This window comes from Neovison vison, chromosome 2, assembly GCF_020171115.1.
Source record: "Neovison vison isolate M4711 chromosome 2, ASM_NN_V1, whole genome shotgun sequence".
In the NCBI taxonomy this organism is placed as follows: Eukaryota; Metazoa; Chordata; class Mammalia; order Carnivora; family Mustelidae; genus Neogale; species Neogale vison.
In genome coordinates, this window is record NC_058092.1 from 10999209 (window position 1) to 11019974 (window position 20766).

Here is a 20766-nt window from a genome sequence, read left to right on the forward strand (position 1 = left end):
TTGTGGGCTTGCGGGGCCCTGCTAAGGTGGTCTGCTTTAACTTAAGAGCAGTGAGAAGCCAACGAAAGATTTTAAGTAGGGAACTGATGGAACAGGTTTGCTTCTGATGATAATCCTCTTGGCTGTGAGTGGAAAATGTTTCTGGAAAATGGCCATCACAGAGCACCAGAGAACCAGTTAGGAGGCTGTCACAAGAGATGATGGTAGCTCCAAGGCAAGGGCGGGATAGAGAAAGAGAGAAGTTTCCCAGGCATTTAAGAGGTAAATCAACAGGCCTCGGTCGTGGAATTGGATATAGTTAGAAGGGAAGTGACAGAGAAAGGGGTCTGCAGACCTCCAGGTTTATGGCTTGTGTAAAAGGACAGACAATGCTTCCTTTACTAAAATCCAGCATAAGGAACACTGAGTGAAGACCAGGTTTGAAGGAAGTGCCTCAAGATAAGGTGCCAAGGATGTGGCTGTCACCCTGTATGTCTAGTCTGGAAGTAGAAGTTAGTGTGGTGTGTCTCCAGAAGCCAGAAAAGCATGGGCCACTTAGTGGGTGCTTAATAAATAACTGTGAGAGGGATGGGTGAGGGGGTGGTGGGGGGAGGGAGAGAGGGATGGTGGGGTGGATAGAAGGGTGGGGGGATGGACAGATGGATGGTGGGTGGATGGGAAAGATAGGGGTTGGGTGGATGGACGGACAGATGGACAGATGGATGGATGGGGATGAATGGATGGTGGATAGAAGGGTAGGTGGATGAATGGGCAAATGGATGGTGGGTGGATGGGAGGGATGGAGGGGTGGGTGGATGGACAGACAGATGGACAGATGGATGAATGAATAGATGGATGAGTGGATGGATGGGTGACTAGGTGGATGATTAAAGCCATAGGTGTGAATGCTCTCACTTAGGAAGAAAGTATATAAGGGAGATTGCCTAGGGCTACACCTTGAGGAACTCTGACATTTTGAAGATTGTTGTTACACCTTGCCAAGTCACCCTTGATAGTGGCTACATGAATTTGACATTCTTATAGCAATAAATGAGAATAGAGGAGGGATTTTCAACTCTTACTATTCAACATCTCCAGCCATGATTCCCCCAAAGTAGTCCTGAAGGTGATATAAAGTTCTTTCAAAAAGAAGGCAAAAGCAAAAAGAAGATTAACTTCTGTAACTACCTGCCCCTCATGTATAGCACAGAGAACAGGAGAACTGGCCTTCTCCTGACCACCCAGTGGCTCCCCAATCCCAGTGTTACTATTGTAATCTTAGCAGTCTTGAGCAAATGTGAAATTGGGTAAAATATGTGTCACAGTGCTAGCTGAGCATTTTTTTTAAAGGATTATTTATTTATTTATTTGAGAGAGAGAGACAGTGAGAGAGCATGAGCGAGGAGAAGGTCAGAGAGAGAAGCAGACTTCCCATGGAGCTGGGAGCCCGATGCGGTACTTGATCCCGGGACTCCAGGATCATGACCCGAGCCGAAGGCAGTCGTCCAACTGACTGAGCCACCCAGGCGTCCCTCCAAGAGCATTTTAGTCCTTATAGCTTATGTCCATAAATGTAGTCATTTATGTTATCATAAAGAAATGTGGGTTATAGAGTTAAGTTTCAGGCCAGCAATTCTAGAAAGACTGAGAAAGAATCACTTCAGGCAACATTTCTCAGACCTGCCATTTCAAGTGCAGAGTCCCTTCTATACTAATATGCACTATGGATCTAGAAAAATGGGGTAAAGAATGAAGTGTTCCCAAAACATTTCTCCTTTTTGGCTGTCCTCACCCGCATCTAATATCTTTTGGAATAATGCTCTGTGGAACACCTGCGGGGGAGACACAGACTATATTCTGTGATTACGACTATTCAGTTCTGAGACGTCAAAGAGGAAGCATGAAGGGTAATAACAGAAAGGTCAGTGAGTAGGGACCATCCTTCATTCATTTGGCAGGAGGAGTTGATGTTACTTTTCTCTTCCAGTAGAAGCAGTATTATGGCAAGGCCCCAAAAGGCTAAAAGAAAGGGATGAGCTAGAGAATTCCCTGTATTCTCTGTGTTAGCTACTGCTGCACCTCAGTCCTAGCACAGAACCATCTCCACCAGATGGCAGCAGCCATGGTCGTGGTGTTGAGAATGGTGAAGATGGTGAGGGTGACGGTGGGCATGAGGATAAGTGAGGATGATGATGGTGGTATGACTGTGATGGCGGTGAGGATGGTGATAGTGGCGAGGATGGTGATGGCGAGGATGCCGAGGATGGTGATGAGGATGATGATGGTGAGGAGGAGGATGGTGGGGTGGATGGTGATGGGGATGATGGTGAGGAGGAGGATGGTGGGGAGGATGCCGATGATGATGGGGAGGATGGTGATGATGATTATGGTGGGGAGGATTGTGGTGATGAGGATGATGATGGTGAGGAGGAGGATGGTGGGGAGGATGGTGATGATGGTGGGGAGGATGGTGATGAGGATGATGATGGTGGGGAGGATTGTGGTGATGAGGATGATGATGGTGGTGATAAGGAGCACAGTGGTGTTGAGTATGACAATCATAGCAGTGATCCAGTGGTGGTGGTGGTAATGGTGAGGAGGAGGAGGATGGTGAAGGTGATAATGGCGGGGATGACTGATGATGGTGCTCATCCTTTACTACTGAGCACTCCCAGTCTAGATGCTATTCCAGGCATTTCCATACATTATCCCAGTTCATCCTCCCAACAACTCTGTGAGGCAGGTACTGTTACCCTCATTTTAGAAATGAAGAAACTGGGGCACCTGGGTGGCTCAGTGGGTTGAAGCCTCTGCCTTCGGCTCAGGTCATAATCTCAGGGTCCTAAGATAGAGCCCCGCATCGGGCTCTCTGCTCAGCAGGGAGCCTGCTTCCCCCTCTCTCTCTGCCTGCCTCTCTGCCTACTTGTGATCTCTGTCTGTCAAATAAATAAATAAAATCTTAAAAAAAAAAAAAGAAAAAGAAATGAAGAAACTGGTTCAAAACTGCTTTTGTGAGTATTCCAGCATGAAAAGGAGATTCAAGGTACTTCACATTACTGAGTTCAGCAGGGGGTCCGCAGTCATTCACTGCCCTCCACAAACACTCCTGAGGACCTTCTGTGTCCCCGTTCCTGAGAGAAGGGTGGGGACCATGGTTAATCTAGCTCCTCCTGGGTGCTTATCACTGTGTTAGATGTTTTATATGTGCCGTGTAATTTTATCCTCCCATATCCCAATAAGCGAGGTACTATTACTGTCTTTATTTTTCAGGTAAGGAAACTGAGTCACGGGGCATTAAGAAACTTGCTCAAGGTCACACTGCTGGTACCTGGGAAGGTCAGGAGTCAGGTCACTGTGATCCCAATACCTGTGTTTTTCTGTGACCCCGCCCTCTCTCTGAAGATCCAGAGAAGTACCAGGTACACACCCAATTCCTAGAAAACAGGTTCTGTCATCAACTTGGGCAGGGAAAGAGCTAAGAGCGCTCACCCCCCCGAGGTGAGCTCCCTCTCCATTGCCTACCATGAGCCACGCCCACGGAAGGCCCAGGACCAGTGGAATGGTTCTGAGCGTGGGCTTTGGAAAACAGCTGCCAAAGTCTGAATCTCAACTGTGCGCTGACTAGTTGTGTGAGCAGGTTACTTGACTTCTGTGTGCCCTGTTTTCCTGTTCATAAAATGGGGCTAAGAGCCCATCGGGATGTCGTGAGGATTAAACCCTGAGACGTGTGCACACCAGTCATGGAGCCTGGGCCACACGAAGTCTCAATAAGTGGTAGGTGCCGTGATCACCAACGTGAAGTACTTACTGACCTAATCTGACCTAAACAGGGGTCAGATAGGCACATACATGGGCGGTACAGCTTGATTTATTCACACCGAGGTAACTCGGCCCGCAACCCTATCTCCACTTGGCAGCAAATGGGATTTTTGTAGCCATGGGCACTCAGTTGGGTTGCACCCAAAAGAGCCCTTCCCAGGTCTCCTTCCTAGAGTCATGACAAGGGGGTAGTGTCCCAACAGCCAAATGGTAGAGCTGGGATTCAGTTCAGATCCTTCTGACCTCCAGGCCCCTACTCTTAACTACCATACGACCTGCCTTTTCCAAGACGTAAAGCCTGTCCTAAGAGGTAAAGAGCACCTAACAGCTAGGTCTGTATATCGCTCAGGGCATTGCAGGTCAAGTCATGTAAAGGGGAACTATTTGAAGTATTGTTGGCTAGTGACCCAAGGGACCGGAAGGTTGGTGTTGGCCCTGAAGACCTGACTGGTGAGAGATTTGCTGTGTGGTCCAGCTGGGCAGATGTGGAATGCCTAAAGAGGGACCTTGAAAGTTAGTCCCCCACTCCTCCTGCCTGGTTTCTCAACTTCTCTTGATAAAGGGAAGAAAGGACTGCATTTTTTCTGGCAAGGTCAGTTGTTTGTGTCTGTTTCTGCAAGACTTTGTTACAAATAAAAGGCTTCCCAGCATGCACAGAAGAATCACTCATTCTCAGATATCCAAAATACGCATTTTTAAAAAATGAAAAAAAAGGAGGTTGTAATACAATATGCATAGTGTGCTCCCACTTCTAAGTATCAGTGTCCAACCAAAAGAAAAACCCGAGGAAAACGACATGCACGCGTTAGGCGTGTTACCCAGCGCGGTAGGATCACATGGGACCTTGCTTTCACATGGTGGTTCATCAGCTCTTTCTGGCAGACCTGCCAGGGAAGCTAGAGCAGTGAACACTTTCCACGTCATGGATGTCTGTAACGTTTGGATTTGTTCAAGAGACACACAACTTTTGTAACCAGAAATATAATGAAGAATTGCTTCGTCTTCTTGGGAAGAGAAAAATCTCATTATGATACAGCTCATCATCGCCAGATACATGATCACACACTCCCTCTTCCCCTTCGACATCCTCGAGTCCTTCCTTTCCTTAATTCTCTCTGGATCCTATTCATGCTTTGCTCCTTCCCCTAGGGTTCCTGGGTCACGGGTTGAACCCCATTTTAGCCACCCCATATCTGTGTGCTCCTAGAGTTAATGCCAACATCACCCAGGCCACCGCCCCGCCATGCCTGCCATCTTGATCTCCCCACAGAGCCCCTTTCCTGAGGCACCCTTCATATTTGCCACCCCGACCCTTACTCACACACCTCTGGTCGCTTGAAAGAGAATGACAGACCGAGGTCTGGATTCTGATCCTACCACTTAACTTGCCCCATAGCCCCATCTCGCTAAGTTTTTGTTGCCTCACCTATAAATGCAAACACATTTCCTTGCTGGGTTATTTATAAGGATTAGAAAGTATCACACGTCAAACTCCTGGCATGGTGCCTGGTACACAGCAGGTGCTTAATACTCAGTAGCTATTATTATATTATTGTCCTACTCTTGCCTGCTGGGAATTCTCAGAAAGTTGCTCTGCCAGGGATCAAGGCCTCAGGCATGAACATATTCAGCTCTCTTGTCTTCTCTCTCGACCATCTTTTCTCCCTTCTCTCCAAATTCCCACTATATTCTCGGTGCCTTCTCCAGATACAGCTCATCCCTCCATGTCACCCCTTCTCTCCCTGTCAGGGGAGCCTGTGCACAAGGTCTGGAATTATGACTTCCTTCTCTGGCACCTACAGCCTTTCTCTTCCTTTTATTCCTCCGCTGGCCATCAAACACGCCTCTCAAGATGACAGTCCTTCCCTGGAACCTGCTGCTTCTCTAGCTCTTTTTCTACTACTGACCCTCCTGTCCCACCTATGATCTTGAGGAAGTGTGTTACGCCGTCTGTCTTCATTGCAAATGTCTTACTGTGTCTTTGCCTCCTTGCTTCGTCCCTGTGTGTAACTGACACGGAGCCCTCCTGCCCTGGCGGGCCCGCCATCTTTCCCTAGCCTATGTTCTCGCTGGCACACCCAACGCTCTTGGATCTCTTCCTGGAAACACTCTTACCCCCTTGGCTCTCCTGGAACTGACACATCCTGCCCATCTGACCTTCTCCATTTGTTTTCAGCAGCCCCTTTCACCTATTCCTGCCCCTGCCTCCAGGGCAGTCCTTGGTCCTCCCCTCACTCTTACCTCCTTTCTTATGAAGAGAGTCTCTATCCAGGTACTTCAACAGCCCCTCCTGTGGCAGCAGTGGCCAGGTGGACATCTCCATGGGTGCTGCCACGAATGGTAGTGCTGATTTGGTGCCATGTAAGGCAGCAGGTGGAATGCCTGGCTGGGCCACGTCCACCAGGAGAAGATAGTTGCTTCCTCCTAATCTCAGGAAGGCCCTGGGTGAGCCGGGCTATTCTGAATCTCTGCGGACCACTCCTGAGAGTCCTTACGGTACCTCAAATTTCAAATGTCTGAAAATGAGCTTGGCAGCTCCTCCCTTCTCTCCGGCCCCCACACCACCCAACCTGTCTCTTCTGTCTGACACTGGGACTAGCATCCGGTCCCTAGAAAGAGCTTCCTCTCTCTCCTTTCTATCCCCATGTCTCCCAGCCTTCTTTAGAGCTTCACCCCTGAAGACCTGGACATCCATGGGCTCTCAGCCTTAACTCACGGGAAGGGATTTAGCCCTAGGAGATACCTAGCAATGTCTGGAGACATTCTGGTTGCCACACCTGGGTGGAAGGGGCTCCTGGTGTCCTACAGTGCCCAGGATGCCCCCCCCCCAAAGAATTGCCTAACCCAACCTAGCAATAGAGCTGCGGTTAGGAAACCCAGCTAGTTCCTCCACCTCTAATCCATCCCAGCTATTTTTCTGAAAATATTCTTTTAAAAAGCTAAACGAAGAAAACACTCTTCATCAGGGCAGTTCTCTGCTCCAACAGCAACTAAAGTCCCAGTGACTCCAATGCTGGCGTCACGCTGACTTGAGCCCAAGGCCGGGCACGGCTGTTTGCCAGCCTGTGGCACTTGGCCGCCACAGTTCTCAGAGCCCAGCTGTCCCGCCTGTCGACCAGGGTGATCAGGTGGTACAGTGGGGTGATGCGTTGAGCGCTTGGCTGAGAGCCTGGCACGCAATACAGGCTCAGTACACGTCAGAGATGTTTATATCAAGTTAACACTTCTTAGGCTGCTGTTCTAGCCCTACCACACACGGGCCCAGCCTTCCACTCCCGCTCCACCTTCCGAGCCCTACCTCGCACCGTGTGCGCGGCCCAGTTAAGCGCAGCACCCCCATGGGGTACGCACAGCCTTTCCCCAGCTGCCCACCTGCCTCCCCTCATGTTAGTGTCCTGCGGCTGCTCTCACACGTGGCACAGACACGGCGCCTCATTCACATACAGTCCTGGAGGCTGAGGACAGCCTGAGGTCAGCGAGGCTGGGTTCTTCTGAAGGCTCTAGGGAAGGATCCATTTCTTTGCCTTTCCAGTCTCTAGAACCTTATTCTTTGCGTTCCTTGGCTTGTGGCCCTTGCCTCCATTTTTAGAGCCAGCAGTGCAGCGTCTTCCAGGCTCTGTTTCTCTTACATCACCTGTCCTCTATCTGTCTGGAGTAAGATCCTCCTGGGGGATGATACTGGGTCTGCCCAAAAAGCCAGGCTAATTCCCTGCATCTCAAGTTCCTTAACTTGGTCACATCAGCACTGTTCCTCTGCCCCGTCAGGTAACATTCATAGGCTCCAGAGATTAGGACGTGGGTATCCTCGGGGACCACCATGTAGCCTGGCATTCCACCTCTTGCATTCCAAATGCCCTCCCCCCCAACTCTGATTTTTGCCTACCCAGCAGTGCCCACTGGCTCCTCGGCCAAGTAGCCCCCTATGATTGCTCCAGTCTCCTCAGAGACTCTCACCCTCCTGCCCTGCGTCACCCGTCACTTCCGTGCCACGCGGAGCCACTACCTATTCTCCTCACACAGTTAGACCCCATGTCTCAGACTGAACCTCGAGGAATAGCTTCACCACCTCCCCCCGCCCCCCCACTATACTTAGCTCATGACTTGGCTCACAGTGGACCTTTAGTTGATAGGTGCTCTGCTGGTGGGTTTTATTTTCCACCTTCAAAAAGAAACTGGATTTGAGCCCATCCAAGGCTGACCAACCACTTTAAAAACGCACATTGGATGGCAGCTCAGGTCTTCTTGATGGGAGGGCCATGGTGCCCTCGTCCACCTGCGAGCAAGCTTTGTTATGACATTATTGGGAAAGCAAAGGAAGTGAGTTGAATGGATATTTAACCTTCTTGCTTCTCTTTTCAAGGATTGTCTTTGTATCTGGAATATCTTCTGGTATATTATAAAAAAATTACAAGCCAAACCCAGGAACTTCAGGTAATACTTTGACTTTGAAAGTTCATTTCAACTCCTCCTTAGTGTTTTTTTTTTTTCCCAATTTATTTATTTTCAGAAAAACAGTATTCATTATTTTTTCACCACACCCAGTGCTCCATGCAAGCTGTGCCCTCTATAATACCCACCACCTGGTACCCCAACCTCCCCCCCCCCGCCACTTCAAACCCCTCAGACTGTTTTTCAGAGTCCATAGTCTCTCATGGTTCACCTCCCCTTCCAATTTACCCAAATTCCCTACTACTCTCTAACGCCCCTTGTCCTCCATGCTATTGGTTATGCTCCACAAATGAGTGAAACCATATGATAATTGACTCTCTCTGCTTGACTGATTTCACTCAGCATAATCTCTTCCAGTCCCGTCCATGTTGCTCCTTAGTGTTTATATACCACTGTGCATTTTTGTTTTTTCTCTGTTAACAAGTCCATCCACATTCTCCAAGACATGACATGATATCCTCACTTGACACAAAAAGATTCAGACAGGGTGGCGAAGGTCAAGGGCAGAGACAGGATGCTTGTTGTCTTGTATCAAAATCATCAGAAAACTTTAAATGCCATCAGATCTTGAGGCTTATGCTTACTAAATACACAGCTACCTGCAATGTAGGGAGTAGAATTACCAAAAGTTACATAAAGTCCACATTTTAGGGGCAAAGAATTCTTAGGGATTGTACCTCTCTGGTATGGTAAGGTGGTGGTCAGGTGGTCCCTGTAACAATGCTTTGTAATAAGCACCTACGAAACTTCAGTGGCATTCCACAGTTACTGTTCACTGCTCACATACCAGGGGTCAGCCACTAGGTGGGTGCACCAGTCCTGGACAGGCTTGCCCAAGTGTCTGGGTGTTGGCTGGCCCTCGATCAGTCTAGGCTGGACTCAGCTGGAGCAGCTCCTTTCTGCCCCACCTGTCTCTCGTCCTCCAGCAGGCTAGCCTGCGCATGTCCCCATGGTGATGCGGAAGTACAAGAGAAAAAGCAGCCCAGTCATGAAATGCTTTTCAGTTCTCTGGTGTGTTAGCATCCCACTGGCCCAAGTAGGGCTCGTGGCTGAGTTCAATGTCAGATCAGCGTATGGGTGGGCACTGCAAGGTACATGGCCAAAGACGTGGTGGAGAGAGAGTAAAGTATTGGGACCACAATCATGATCAACCCCACAGGTCATCTAACCCAGGGGTCCACAGACTTTTTCTAAAGCAAAGGGCCAGATGGTCAATATGTTAGGCTTATAGGCCATACAGTCTCTGTCACACCTACTCAACTCAGCTGCTATAGAGTAAAAGGAGCCATATACAATATGTAAATGAGCATGATGGGCATGGCTCTGTTCCAATAAAACTTTATTTATAAAGATTGGCAGTGAGCCAGATTTGGCCTGTAGACAGCACTTTGTCAACCCCTGATCGGCCCATTTTTCTTATTGTACAGAAAAAAACATGGGACCTCAGAGGCTAGGTGACTATTTCAGTGTCACAAGGCTAGTTGATGGAAGAATCAAGAAAAAGCTCAGGCCTTCTGATCCTAGCTCACTGTTTTTTCTCTTCCACTCAGCAAATAATAACTAACAGTTCTAGCTTCCATTAACCAAGCACCTGCTATGTGCTCAGCACTGTGCTGAAGCCTTCCATCATAATCTCACTTAATCCTTACTCTCAGAGGCAGATACTGTTATTATCCCATTTTCTAAATGAAAAAGCATCTAGAAAGAAGTAGAGCTGAGATTCTGAGTTCTTGACCACTGAGAGTCTGGGTTCTTGACAACTCAACTCTACAGGTTCCCTAGCAGAAGCTAGACTAAGCATAGTCTCTCTGTGTTTTTAAGATTGCGTAAACCTTTGTACCCCCAAAGGTAAAAGAACTTGGAAAAGAACAGTGTTGAAATGACTCCTTTAATTCATCCTGTCCCCCTCATCAGCTTCAGTTTCCTTTCCTCTCATTTCAGATCAAGATCCACAGTTCTCAGGAAACTCAGCAGTCTTTCATGCAAGAGAAACTGCGGGAGCATCTGGCAGAGAAGGAGAAGCTGACTGAGGACAGGCTGCAGCAAGAGGAGAGGCTGAAAGCCAGAATCAAGCAGCTGATGGACGAGAAGGCGGTAAGGTGGTCCCTGTCATTTTCTTTACTCCTGGAAGCTGATGGAATGGCCTCTTCTGCAGGCATGTACTTGGGAGGAGAAATCTCAGCAACTCCTTGTTTGATGCTCTGGAAGTAAATTAATTAAATAGGTGGGTAACGGAGGAAGTAACACGAAGCTTGAATTCTAAAACTCAACTTGAAACAGCAAAGTTACTGAAATTCCTGGAAATGGTACCTTATTAGCGCAAATACCACAGTCAATTTGCCAAGTTCAAGTCATTACTGAGGTCCTGGTTTGTAACTGACAGACTCTCAGTGCTTGCAAGACCAGCCTCACATTATTTTCGCCTTCTCTCTCTCGATACATCTCATAGGAAACAAATGGCCAAGATTGCCACTTGCTTTTCTAAAAACGAAACCAGTTACAAGACACTTTACAGCAGCCCCTCTCAAACTTACCAGTGCCCAGGAAGCCCTTGGGGAGTCTGTGGCGGGGGGGTGGGAGGTTGGGGTACCAGGTGGTGGGTATTATAGAGGGCACGGCTTGCATGGAGCACTGGGTGTGGTGGAAAAACAATGAATACTGTTTTTCTGAAAATAAATAAATTGAAAAAAAAATGCAGATTCTGACTCGGGAAGGTTGGGACAGAAACTGGCCTCCTGCATTCCAACCAGCTCCCAGCTGGTGCTGGCAGCACAGGTCTGCAGACCACATTTTCAGCAGCAAATCTTAGAGGGTGGTTTTCCCAGAGTTGCCTGATAAGCACGACCTCGACTCCTGTTAAAAATACAGATTTTCAGGGCGCCTGGGTGGCTCAGTTGGTTAAGTGGCTGCTTTCGGCTCAGGTCATGATCCCAGGGTCCTGGGATCAAGCCCCGCATCGGTCTCCCTGCTCAGCAGGGAGTCTGCTTCTCCCTCTGTCCCTACCTCCCTCTCTCTCTCTCTCTCTCTCTCTCTCTGTCAAAAAACAAAACAAAACAAAACAAAACAAAAAAAACAGATTCTCTGGCCCCAGCCCAGACCCACTACACCTGAATCTCTGGAGAAGGCCAGGAAACTGCATATAATGAACTCATTCTCATCTTTGTCCAAGAGTCGGCCCTTTTTTGTATTCAGGGATTGCCATGAATTTTTAAGTACTTCATTGCCATCACCCTACATCAGAGGCTCATGACTTTGGATGTGCTTTTGTCATTTAGGAGATTAAATAAAGTCCTAATGCTTAACTGACTGAGTCACCTAGGAGCCCCGTGGGGGCCCCAATTTTAAATGAACCTTCCTTAGACCATAATACACCATCACCCTCACCCTTTCTAAAAAATACATGTGTCAAAACTCATTAATTAAACTCCTCCTCATGAATCCCAACTCATTTGAGGACTGTTTGAATAGTAAGAAATTCTAGGTTGCTTTATCAAGCTAACCCTTATTTAATATGAGCTGTAAACATGTACTTGACTTGTGCACACTCATGGTTTAGATCAGGGTCAGCAACCTTTTTTCATAAAGAGCCGAATGGTATATATTTTCAGTTTTGCAGGCCACGCTGCTCTGTCATGACTGCTCAGCTCTGCTATTGTAAGTGCCAAGGGTAGGCAATCTACAGTGAGCAAGGAAGTGTTCCAATAAAACTTTATTTACAAAATGCAGACAACGGGCCAGATTTGGCTGGTAGGCCATGGTTTGCCAACTGCTGGCTTAGAAAAGAGGCTCTTGAGTCAATGGACCAGGATTTGAATCCCTGCTCATGTGATTTGCTAGGAAATTTGATGGGTCCTTAATCCTTCTAAGTCTGTTTCCTCCTCTGCAAAGTGGAGATCACAGAAGAAATGACCGACCCTTATTAATGAACAATGATCACCTGCCAAGTGGTCTGTGTTCAGCCTGTCATCTGCCCCTCACATTCACCCAGTGAAGGAAGCACTATTACCCTCTCCCTGTTGTACAGATAGGGAGACTGGGGCGTCTATTGCTTCTCACCTTCCTAAGGTCAAGCACCCAGAAAGGCCCAACCCGGGGCTCTGATCTGGGGCCTTCTTACTCTGGATCCTTTGCTCCTAGCTCCGCACAGTCTCCCCAGTGGGCTTGTGGTAGGAGCAAAGAGCTAGCCCGTGCAATGCCTGGCACGGAGTCCAGATTCCTGCCATGGAAACTCTGTCTATTAAACAATAGTCATTGACTTTCAGGCTTTGGAGGAAAGCATTACTCAAGAGAAAAACAGAGCAAAAGAAACATTAGAAGAAGAACAAAACAGAATCCAAGAGCTGGAGAATCGCTTAGCCCGCCAGAAGAAGGTAGGCAGCTGGGGGAGACAGAGTCGGCCTGAACCCAAATCGGGGTCACTCACCCTGGGAGGACCAACCTGGGGCTCTAATCCGAGGCTGCCCGCTCTGGATCCCTTGCTCCTGCTGCCTGCGGTCTCCCCCGTGGGTAGTGGAGAGCAGCGAAGGGCTACCGGCACAGTTCCTGGCACAGAGTCTGGGTTCCTACCATGGCGACAATGTCTATTAAACAATGGCCTTTGGATTGCAGGTCTGGGAGGAAAACATTATGCAAGAGAAAAGCAGAGTGAAGGAAGCATTAGAAGAAGAACAGAAGAGGGTCCAAGAGCTGGAGAATCGCTTAGCCCGCCAGAAGGAGGTATGCAGCTGGGGGAGACTGTCGGCTAGAGCCAAAATCCGGCTTGCGGGCCATGTGGCAGGGAGCTCTGAACCACGGATGAGTGGGAAGAGTGTGGCAGAGCTTTCCTACAGCGATCTGTCCTCAGAAGGGTTCGGCTACTCTGGGAAGTAGTGGGGCTCGAGGTGAGAGCCCTGGAGTCCTAACTTGGACAACCCAGTTGGAAAAATTGTAAACAGCAAAAGTATAGACATAGAGAGGACTTGAGAGACACGTTGGGGCTGGTGACCCGAGCATCTTCTGCATGGAGATTGTGTGCCAAAGCACGGACGTGGAGGAGGTACAGAGTTCTGGGACTTCAGGGCTGTGTCAGTCCTCCAGCAATATCCTTTATCCGGCCTTCAGCTCTGCCATCTGGGAATTTTCTGCAGGCCAGGCCAGTCCAACCCACTGGTGATGCCTCAGGCTGGCAGAAAATTCTTCCTTTAGGTTGAGCACAAGCAAACTCTTTGTCCCAGAAGGACGTCAATCCCCCCACTGGCCTCCTGGGCTCCTGCAAGTCCTGTCCACCTCCTCGTCCACATAATAACTTTTAGAGGCTTGAAAATAGAGATACCTGCTCCTCTCCAGATCCAGATGTCCTTATTTCTCCTGGAGTCTGGCCTTGGTCCCCTCCTCTGGCCTGCTCTGCTCTCTAGAAGGCACAGATAGGCAGCTCCCTGGCTTACAAGGGCCCAGGGGCATGTTATGTTTGGTCCCCAAGTATTTTATTTTGAATTCATAACATTTACTTAAAAATCCAGATTTCCATCCTCTCCTGAGAAGTCGGAAAATCTGGCCCCGTTTCCACTTGGCAGAAGCGACGGGAGCGCACACAAGCAGCAGCGATTTCCCACCATCCCCACCATTCCCTGTCGCGTTCATCGCAGCCCACTTCCTTGCCGGCCCCTGTCGAGCCCTTGTAGACATCTGGGTTGGCAATCCCACCTCTGTTTTCTTCCCGAAGTGCGGTAGCCAAAACCAGACCCAGGGCAGTACCCTTCTCCCCTGTTGAAGATTTTGTGCTTGTACTGATGCTCCCAAACCAGCTTTGGGGAGAGCTTTATGACGTCATTGGCACAAGCTTAATTTGTGGTCACCCTTGGACCTCAAAGTCTTTTTCACATACTGTTCTCATGAGCTCTTGCACCCCGAGGCAGCCCCCGAGGCTGAAGAGTTCAGGCCTTGTAGCCACGTGCAACGCAGTTTCAAATCCTGGCTTGACGACATACGGGCCTCAGCAGATCGCTCAGGATCTCCTGACTTTAAGCATGGCTGGGAGGGCCAGCAGCCATGCACAGTGCAGTGCTTGACCCTGAATTGTTGCTCAGCCCATATAGCTGTTGGAATAGGCACAGAATTGTGTGTGAATAGCTTTGATAACAGGTACATCCTCCTGTGTAGACCTCCCCATCCTCACTGCTCAGTGACGTCCTCGCCCACCCACTGCTGCGGGAGAGACAAGGAGTTGGGCCAGGCAGAGCCCCTGCGATGCCATCTGATCCAAGGAGGGAAGATGTTTATGTGCCGGGTGTCACCTGGGGTCACCTGCATGGCTGTGTTCGGTGACCCATGTAAACAGTGTCACTGAGGACTTTCCCTGAGTTGTCTTTCCAGCGGTGCTGACAAGGAACAGAGTCTCCCAAGGGTTCACAGGGGCCAAATGCCACCGAGAGGTCAACAGCTCAGCTCAGGGGCCTGGAGAAGGCCCTTGGATTTAGAGATGTCGAGGTCATAGGGGACGTCAGGAGAGAGATTTAAGGAAGAAGGCATGATGGGGTCAGCCTCATTGCAGGGAGGAGCTGTGGCCAGGTCATCCCAAGCCTAGGAAAACGGCAGCCTACCTACAGCAGAATCTCTCTGTGTTTTCTTGACGGGCAAATCTGAGATAAAAGTCCCAGACACAGACTTTAATCAACCTCAAACGGCTATTGGGTTTTTGTCCTTATTAGACCTTCTGTCACATTATCAGATGAATCTTTAAGGAAAAGGATCATAATGCAGGTTTCGAGGTGACGTGGAAGGTGAACTCCCGTTAGGTAATGGAATGCCTGGGAACTTGGGAGCAGAGCAGCAGAGAGGGCCAGGGCCTGTGTGTGTTGAGTCACAGGGACAGTCTTCCCCTTCCGCTGCAAAGGAGCTGCCGAGAGCAAAGTCCCGAGTGTAGATGCTAGCTCAATGCGGTGGAGCCCACCCTAAATCCCCTCGAAGGGCTGGGAAGTCTCTTTCACAAATTCCGGGAACCCCGACCCCCCAGTGTTCAGGAGCAGTGTGCCCCCGCCCATGATGCCGCCCTTCTGCTTTCTCTGGGGCTGCTACTAGAGCAGCTGAGCGTTGGGATTTTTTTAAATGACTTTTCACTGCAAAATAGTTAGCACTTCAGCCAGGCTCATCTGGGCAGTCTAATCTGGAGCCCTCACCACGGGTTACAATGGAAACCATGCTCCAAGTTCCAGACATCTTACCGTCAAGCCAGTGCTTAGAACTCAACCCATTTGAAAGCTACGGTGCCCTTTCTTGCAGTGACTAGAAACAGGGGCCTCATGGGCAACTCCGATTCTTTGGGATTGGCGTCAGCCATTTAATTCCTAAATAAAATGCCTTGAGCACAAGCACTGAACCACACTTTCCCCCATATGCCTTCTCTGAGCTCCACGTGTGAGGTTCACCCCCACCCCTTCTAGAAATTGCCACGTTGGGGCTCATGAGTTCAACACACTGTCCACATCTTGAAACCTGACTCTCTTTAGGAGATTTATTTCAATACTAGGGTGTCCATTATTAATGAGATTCTCTCTTCTTATCAGAGCGGCTGCAGGTGCAGTGATAAGAGCTCAGACTCCAAAATAGACGGAGCCGGTCCCTCTGCTCACATGGTCCTGGGCGAGGGCCTCTGGGCACAGGCAGTGGGCTGACCTCCGCAGGGGGCCCAAATCCTGACCTCACCTCCAACAGGCCTTGTGCAACTTTCTGTTCCTTGGTTTTCTCATCTACAAATGGGGGACACTAACTCGTCCGCTAGAGTTACCGTGATAGGGTTCACTGTGCGTGACAAGCTGGCCATAGGCCCCCAGCATGGGATTCTCACCCCACCCCTACCAACCCCCAGCATGGGAGCTGCTACCACTATCAGTAATATGGCCAGAATGAGCAGTCTCCCCCCGAAATGCACAAGCAACCAAAAAGACTGGTCATTGATTTTCAGATTTTGGAGAACAGCATGGCCTATGAGAAAAGGAGAGCAAAGGAAGCTTTAGAGACAGAAAGGAGAAGAGTTCAAGATCTGGAGAACCACTTGACCCAACAGAAGGAGGTATGGGGAGCAGAGAGAGAAATGGGCCATAGCAGCCAAAAACCCCTGTGGAATGAACTAACGAACTCCAAGGTCAGACGTGAGGCCCTGGTTCTGTGTCCCTGTGGAGAGTATGGCTGGCCAGTGGGCAGGTGTTGAGCAGCACTTCCATGAGAAGTGATCAATGTCAAGTACAACTCACTAGCTGAATGACCTAGGTCAGGTCACTTGACCTCCTGGGCCTCAGTTGCTTCCTCTGTAAAATGGGTGTGGTCACAGACCCTGCCTGGCAGGAGTAAATGAATTAATAAAGACAGAGGATTTGGAACTACACCTTGCATGTGGAGGGCCCTCTACATAACCATTCCCCGCTCAGCCACTGAAGGCAGAGGGATGCTCTCCAGGTGAGAACCCTTGGGTCCAGGTCTGGGTTGGTCCCCCAGCCAGCCTCTCCCTCCTCCTCACTGAAAGGTATTTATGACAACCCAGCACGGGCACAGTAGAAAGACCCTCGCTCCCAGCTCTGGTCTCCTGGTTTCATAGACTTTTTGTAGAGACACAAAGAGCTGTGGAGTGAGATGGCAGAGACCGGTACATAACAAGCTTGCATGGCAGTTCCATAGGTAAGTGCCCGAGGTCCAGAGTAGATGAGAAGTACACCCTTGGGGAGAGGGTGACAGTGGTTTGGGCAAGCCTGGGCACCATGCCTGGGGAATGCTGGAGACATCCACTTCTAGCCACCCCCACCAGCCTAGGGACTGGGCCCACCAGCCACACTGGCCTGGAGCCGCCATGAAAGGCAGACCCAAGGCTGAGAGGAGAGGTGTCGCTCAGGCTAACCCAAACGCGCCAACCGCCCTTTCCCAAGAAGTCAAAAAAGGGCTCTCAGGAGCTGGAGGCCAGGGAGAGAACTCAGTGACTTACAGCGGCAGCTCCATAAGCTGGGCTCCAAGGACGCAGGCGGCACAGACTTAGCCTGGCCCTCAGGGAACTCCCAGAAACACAGTACTGACTCCATGAATTTTTCACTTCTGTTTCATTCGTCCACCCACAAATGCTGCCCGAGCACCTAGCATGGGCCAGGCCCTGTTGGGCGTTGGGGACACCACAGTGCACAAGAAGGATCAGAGCTGTGTCCTCTCAGTGCTCCCACTCTAGGCTGAGGGACAGACCCCACAGAACCAGGTGCCCACAATAACTCCAGGGCCACAAACCTGGGAGAAAATCAAAGGGGTGGGCTAGAGAGTGGCCACAGGCAGGAGGGCCTCTCCGAGGAGGTGACATTGGAGTGAGACCTGGGGGGGAGGGGGAGAGGAAGATTGAAGAGAACATCTAGGGCAAGAAAATGCCACTGAGTAAAGTGGCCCAGCTGCGGAATCCAAGGACCTCCCTTAGCCGCAGGGACAGGGCAGCAGTGTGAGGAAGGAAGGAAAGCGCAAACAAGATGAAGCCAGATGAGGGGTCTGGGGAAGAAAGCCAGAGGGAGATGTAAAGGGGGTAAAGCATGAAAGCCTAGTAGGTGAAAAGTGTTGTTTCTGGTTCAAACCCCAGCTCTGTCCCACCGTGCTGTTTGACCCTGCGCAAGTGCCTTGCTGTCTCTGTGCCCTCATCTGTAACATGGGTGTAGTGACTGAACTACCTAGACGTTTGTTGGGAGAAGTCAACATATTCGTTATCAAGTTCCTGAGCCCTTGCTCCAAACCCTGACTCACCGATCTCCGATCTCCGTGGTTACTAATCCTGGGTCTCCATGATTGCTAATCCTGGCTTCCCCCATGGTGCCCCTTCCCTTCCTTTCTCGCTACACTCCCTCAGACCAGTTGTCACTTTCAGATTTCAGAGAGCAGCCTCGCCTACGAGAAACACAAAGCAAAAGAGGCCATAGAGCAGGAAAAGAAGAAGGTGCAAGATCTGGAGAACTACATCACCAAGCAGAAGGAGGTGAGAGTCTCAGGGGCAGCCACAGAGGCGCCTGGCACAGTTAAGAGCAGGGCTCTGGAGACAGGTGGTCTGGGTTCGAATCCCACCTCTGCCACTTTCTGCCCATGCGACCTGAGGCAGTGAGGCTTGATTGCTAACAAGCTCATAAAACACATGGGAAAGTGTCCAGCAGTCAGTGAATGCTCTGTGTGTTGCCTGCCATTATTATTATTATTTTTTATTATTATTACTGTAAGCTCACAGCTGGGAAGTGGAGGGCATAACCGAACCCCACACTGTCCCCCTTCTCTCCCTACTATCCCTGGACATTGCGTGGCCTCAGCTGCCTGGGGTCGCAGAGGGGATGTCAGGAGGTGGGCGCCTGAATTTCTCATCACCTGGACAGCAGCGTCTCAGCCAGAACTTGTCCCCATGGGTGTTGTGACCTGCCCAGTCAAACCGCATTTACAGTTGTTCCTGGGAGGAGCAGACACCAGCGGAGCACAGGCTGTTGTACGGGACCCTGTCTTAGGAACCTCTTTGCTGTATAGGACAGAATTCACTCCTCCTTGGTCCTGACAGTACAAGGGACACACACACACAATGGCTCATATCACAAAAGTCAAGGCACGGGATCAGATGCGCAACCTGACAACAGGGGGTGAAACTTTAATGCAGGTAAATATAATTTCAGAGGACTCTGAAGACCAGATGGGATGGAAAAACTCTTTGCATCTATTCCCATCAGTCTTAGATCATTTTCTTTAAAACAAGATTCTCAAACATTAGTGTGCATAGAATCCCTTAGAGGAGGGGCGGTGTTCATTATCAAGTACCTGCCCAGGTGAGGGCAGTGGCCAGGTGAGGTGGGGAGAATGGCGTGTGTCCAATGCAGGGGTGGCGGCAGGGGCACGGCAGACAGTCCAGCAAAGACCTTGGCAGTGGGACTGTGTCAGCCTGAGCAGGGAGTGAGGTCAAGCTGTTGTCAGCAGCTGTGCCCAGAGGGTCCCTTATATAGATGGCCAGGGGGTAGGGTCTTGAGGCACGGGCTCCTGCATGGTGCAGGGGACTCTGTGCCCAACTAAGTATGAGCATAGGAGCAGGGCTCTGCCTCTGTGGAGCGTAGAGGTTTTAGTGAGGAGGTCCGGAAGCCCAGTGGCTGCATGGTTAGGGCTGGGCAATGGTGTGGTGGTGTAACCTCCGTACATTATTTGTCCTCATACTGCCTTGGTGACAGCTGCTGTGTCCTCCCCAGCAGAATGCAGCTTGCTGGGCTCACGCTCTGGGGCTCTGCTGAGATGCCCTGACGCACTCAGTGCCCGGTGCCCGGTGCACGTGTCGCAAGCATTTAAAGAAGCGTCAGGATCATCATTATTTTCAGCTGTGACACGCCAAGCAGCACAGAATCCCACAGGACAGGCAGAAGGGGGCAGCCTCTTCCGACTGGCAGGGTTGGGGCTGGACCATCTTAGCAGACTTGGCAGCAGGTAAATGCCAGACTCGTGCGGGGAGGTGAGTCAGAGCCCAGGTGGGGTGGGCAGCCTGTGCGGAACAGGGCAAGGGGGGTGGCAGCCGCGGACACTGGGCTCCAACAGCCGGGCTGCTGGAAAGACCATCTTTTTCTCCAGGGCCACGCAGCCCCAAAAAATCACCCTACCCCCCAGCACCGCATTCCCTAGCATAATTTTCATTTTTCTTTTTGCCAAATAATGGATGTTCACTCAAGAAAATGTAAAAGACACAGACCAGCAAGAAGAGGAAGATGTAAATTGCCATAGTTCCAATCCCCCGAAATAACCGATATTTACATTTCAGATCGTATCTCTTCAGGCCTTTGTCTGTGCACACACGCATATACTTAAAATATGTGTCTGTGAACTCTGTGTTTGTATGGGAGCGTCACCACAAGGATTCCAAATTGCAAATTGAGTTTTCCAATCACCCTGCTCTGTGTACCTTCTGGGGCTTGTGTGGGTGAGGCTGGTCCTCAGTCCCCATCTCCACGTCACCAGACCTGAGGGCTTCATGTGCTCAGTTCCAAACTGTCCCAGACATCAGTTTTTGGACCCAAGCCTTTGAAGGCTGGAGAGAGCCTGAAGCCACAGGCATGGCAGGTCCACCGGTACAGGAGGCCTCTCCCCTCTACTTTGACTCTCCTGCCCCACCTCCCAAGAAGCCAGGTACTTTCCAACGGAAGGCCCGTATTCCAGCTTGGCTCGGTGCCAAACGCCTTGACCTGAGCATTCACCAGCACGTCACTTCCCGAACACAGCCCCGAAATCCTGAACGATGAATAATCCTCTCTTTTATGTGGTGACTAACCAGACATGACCTTCAGGTTCTCAGCGTCATGGCTGGCAGGCCAGGATGCCCGCCCTCTCTCCCGTGAGCGTCCTGTTCCCTGAGCCCTTGCTCCAAACCCTGACTCACCGATCTCCGTGGTTACTAATCCTGGGTCTCCATGATTGCTAATCCTGGCTTCCCCCATGGTGCCCCTTCCCTTCCTTTCTCGCTACACTCCCTCAGACCAGTTGTCACTTTCAGATTTCAGAGAGCAGCCTCGCCTACGAGAA

The 20766-nt window shown here is 50.2% G+C and overlaps 1 protein-coding gene across 1 annotated transcript in view; it reads left to right on the top strand.

Moving 5' to 3' along the window:
• Window positions 1-20766, top strand: part of FHAD1 (forkhead associated phosphopeptide binding domain 1) — a 127122-nt gene that overhangs the window by 74051 nt on the left and 32305 nt on the right. The window contains exons 14-19 of the mRNA XM_044236741.1: window positions 8159-8229; window positions 10189-10341; window positions 12510-12617; window positions 12856-12963; window positions 16187-16294; window positions 18107-18214. Coding sequence (XP_044092676.1) covers window positions 8159-8229; window positions 10189-10341; window positions 12510-12617; window positions 12856-12963; window positions 16187-16294; window positions 18107-18214 — 656 coding nt within the window. The remainder of the gene's footprint in view (window positions 1-8158; window positions 8230-10188; window positions 10342-12509; window positions 12618-12855; window positions 12964-16186; window positions 16295-18106; window positions 18215-20766) is intronic.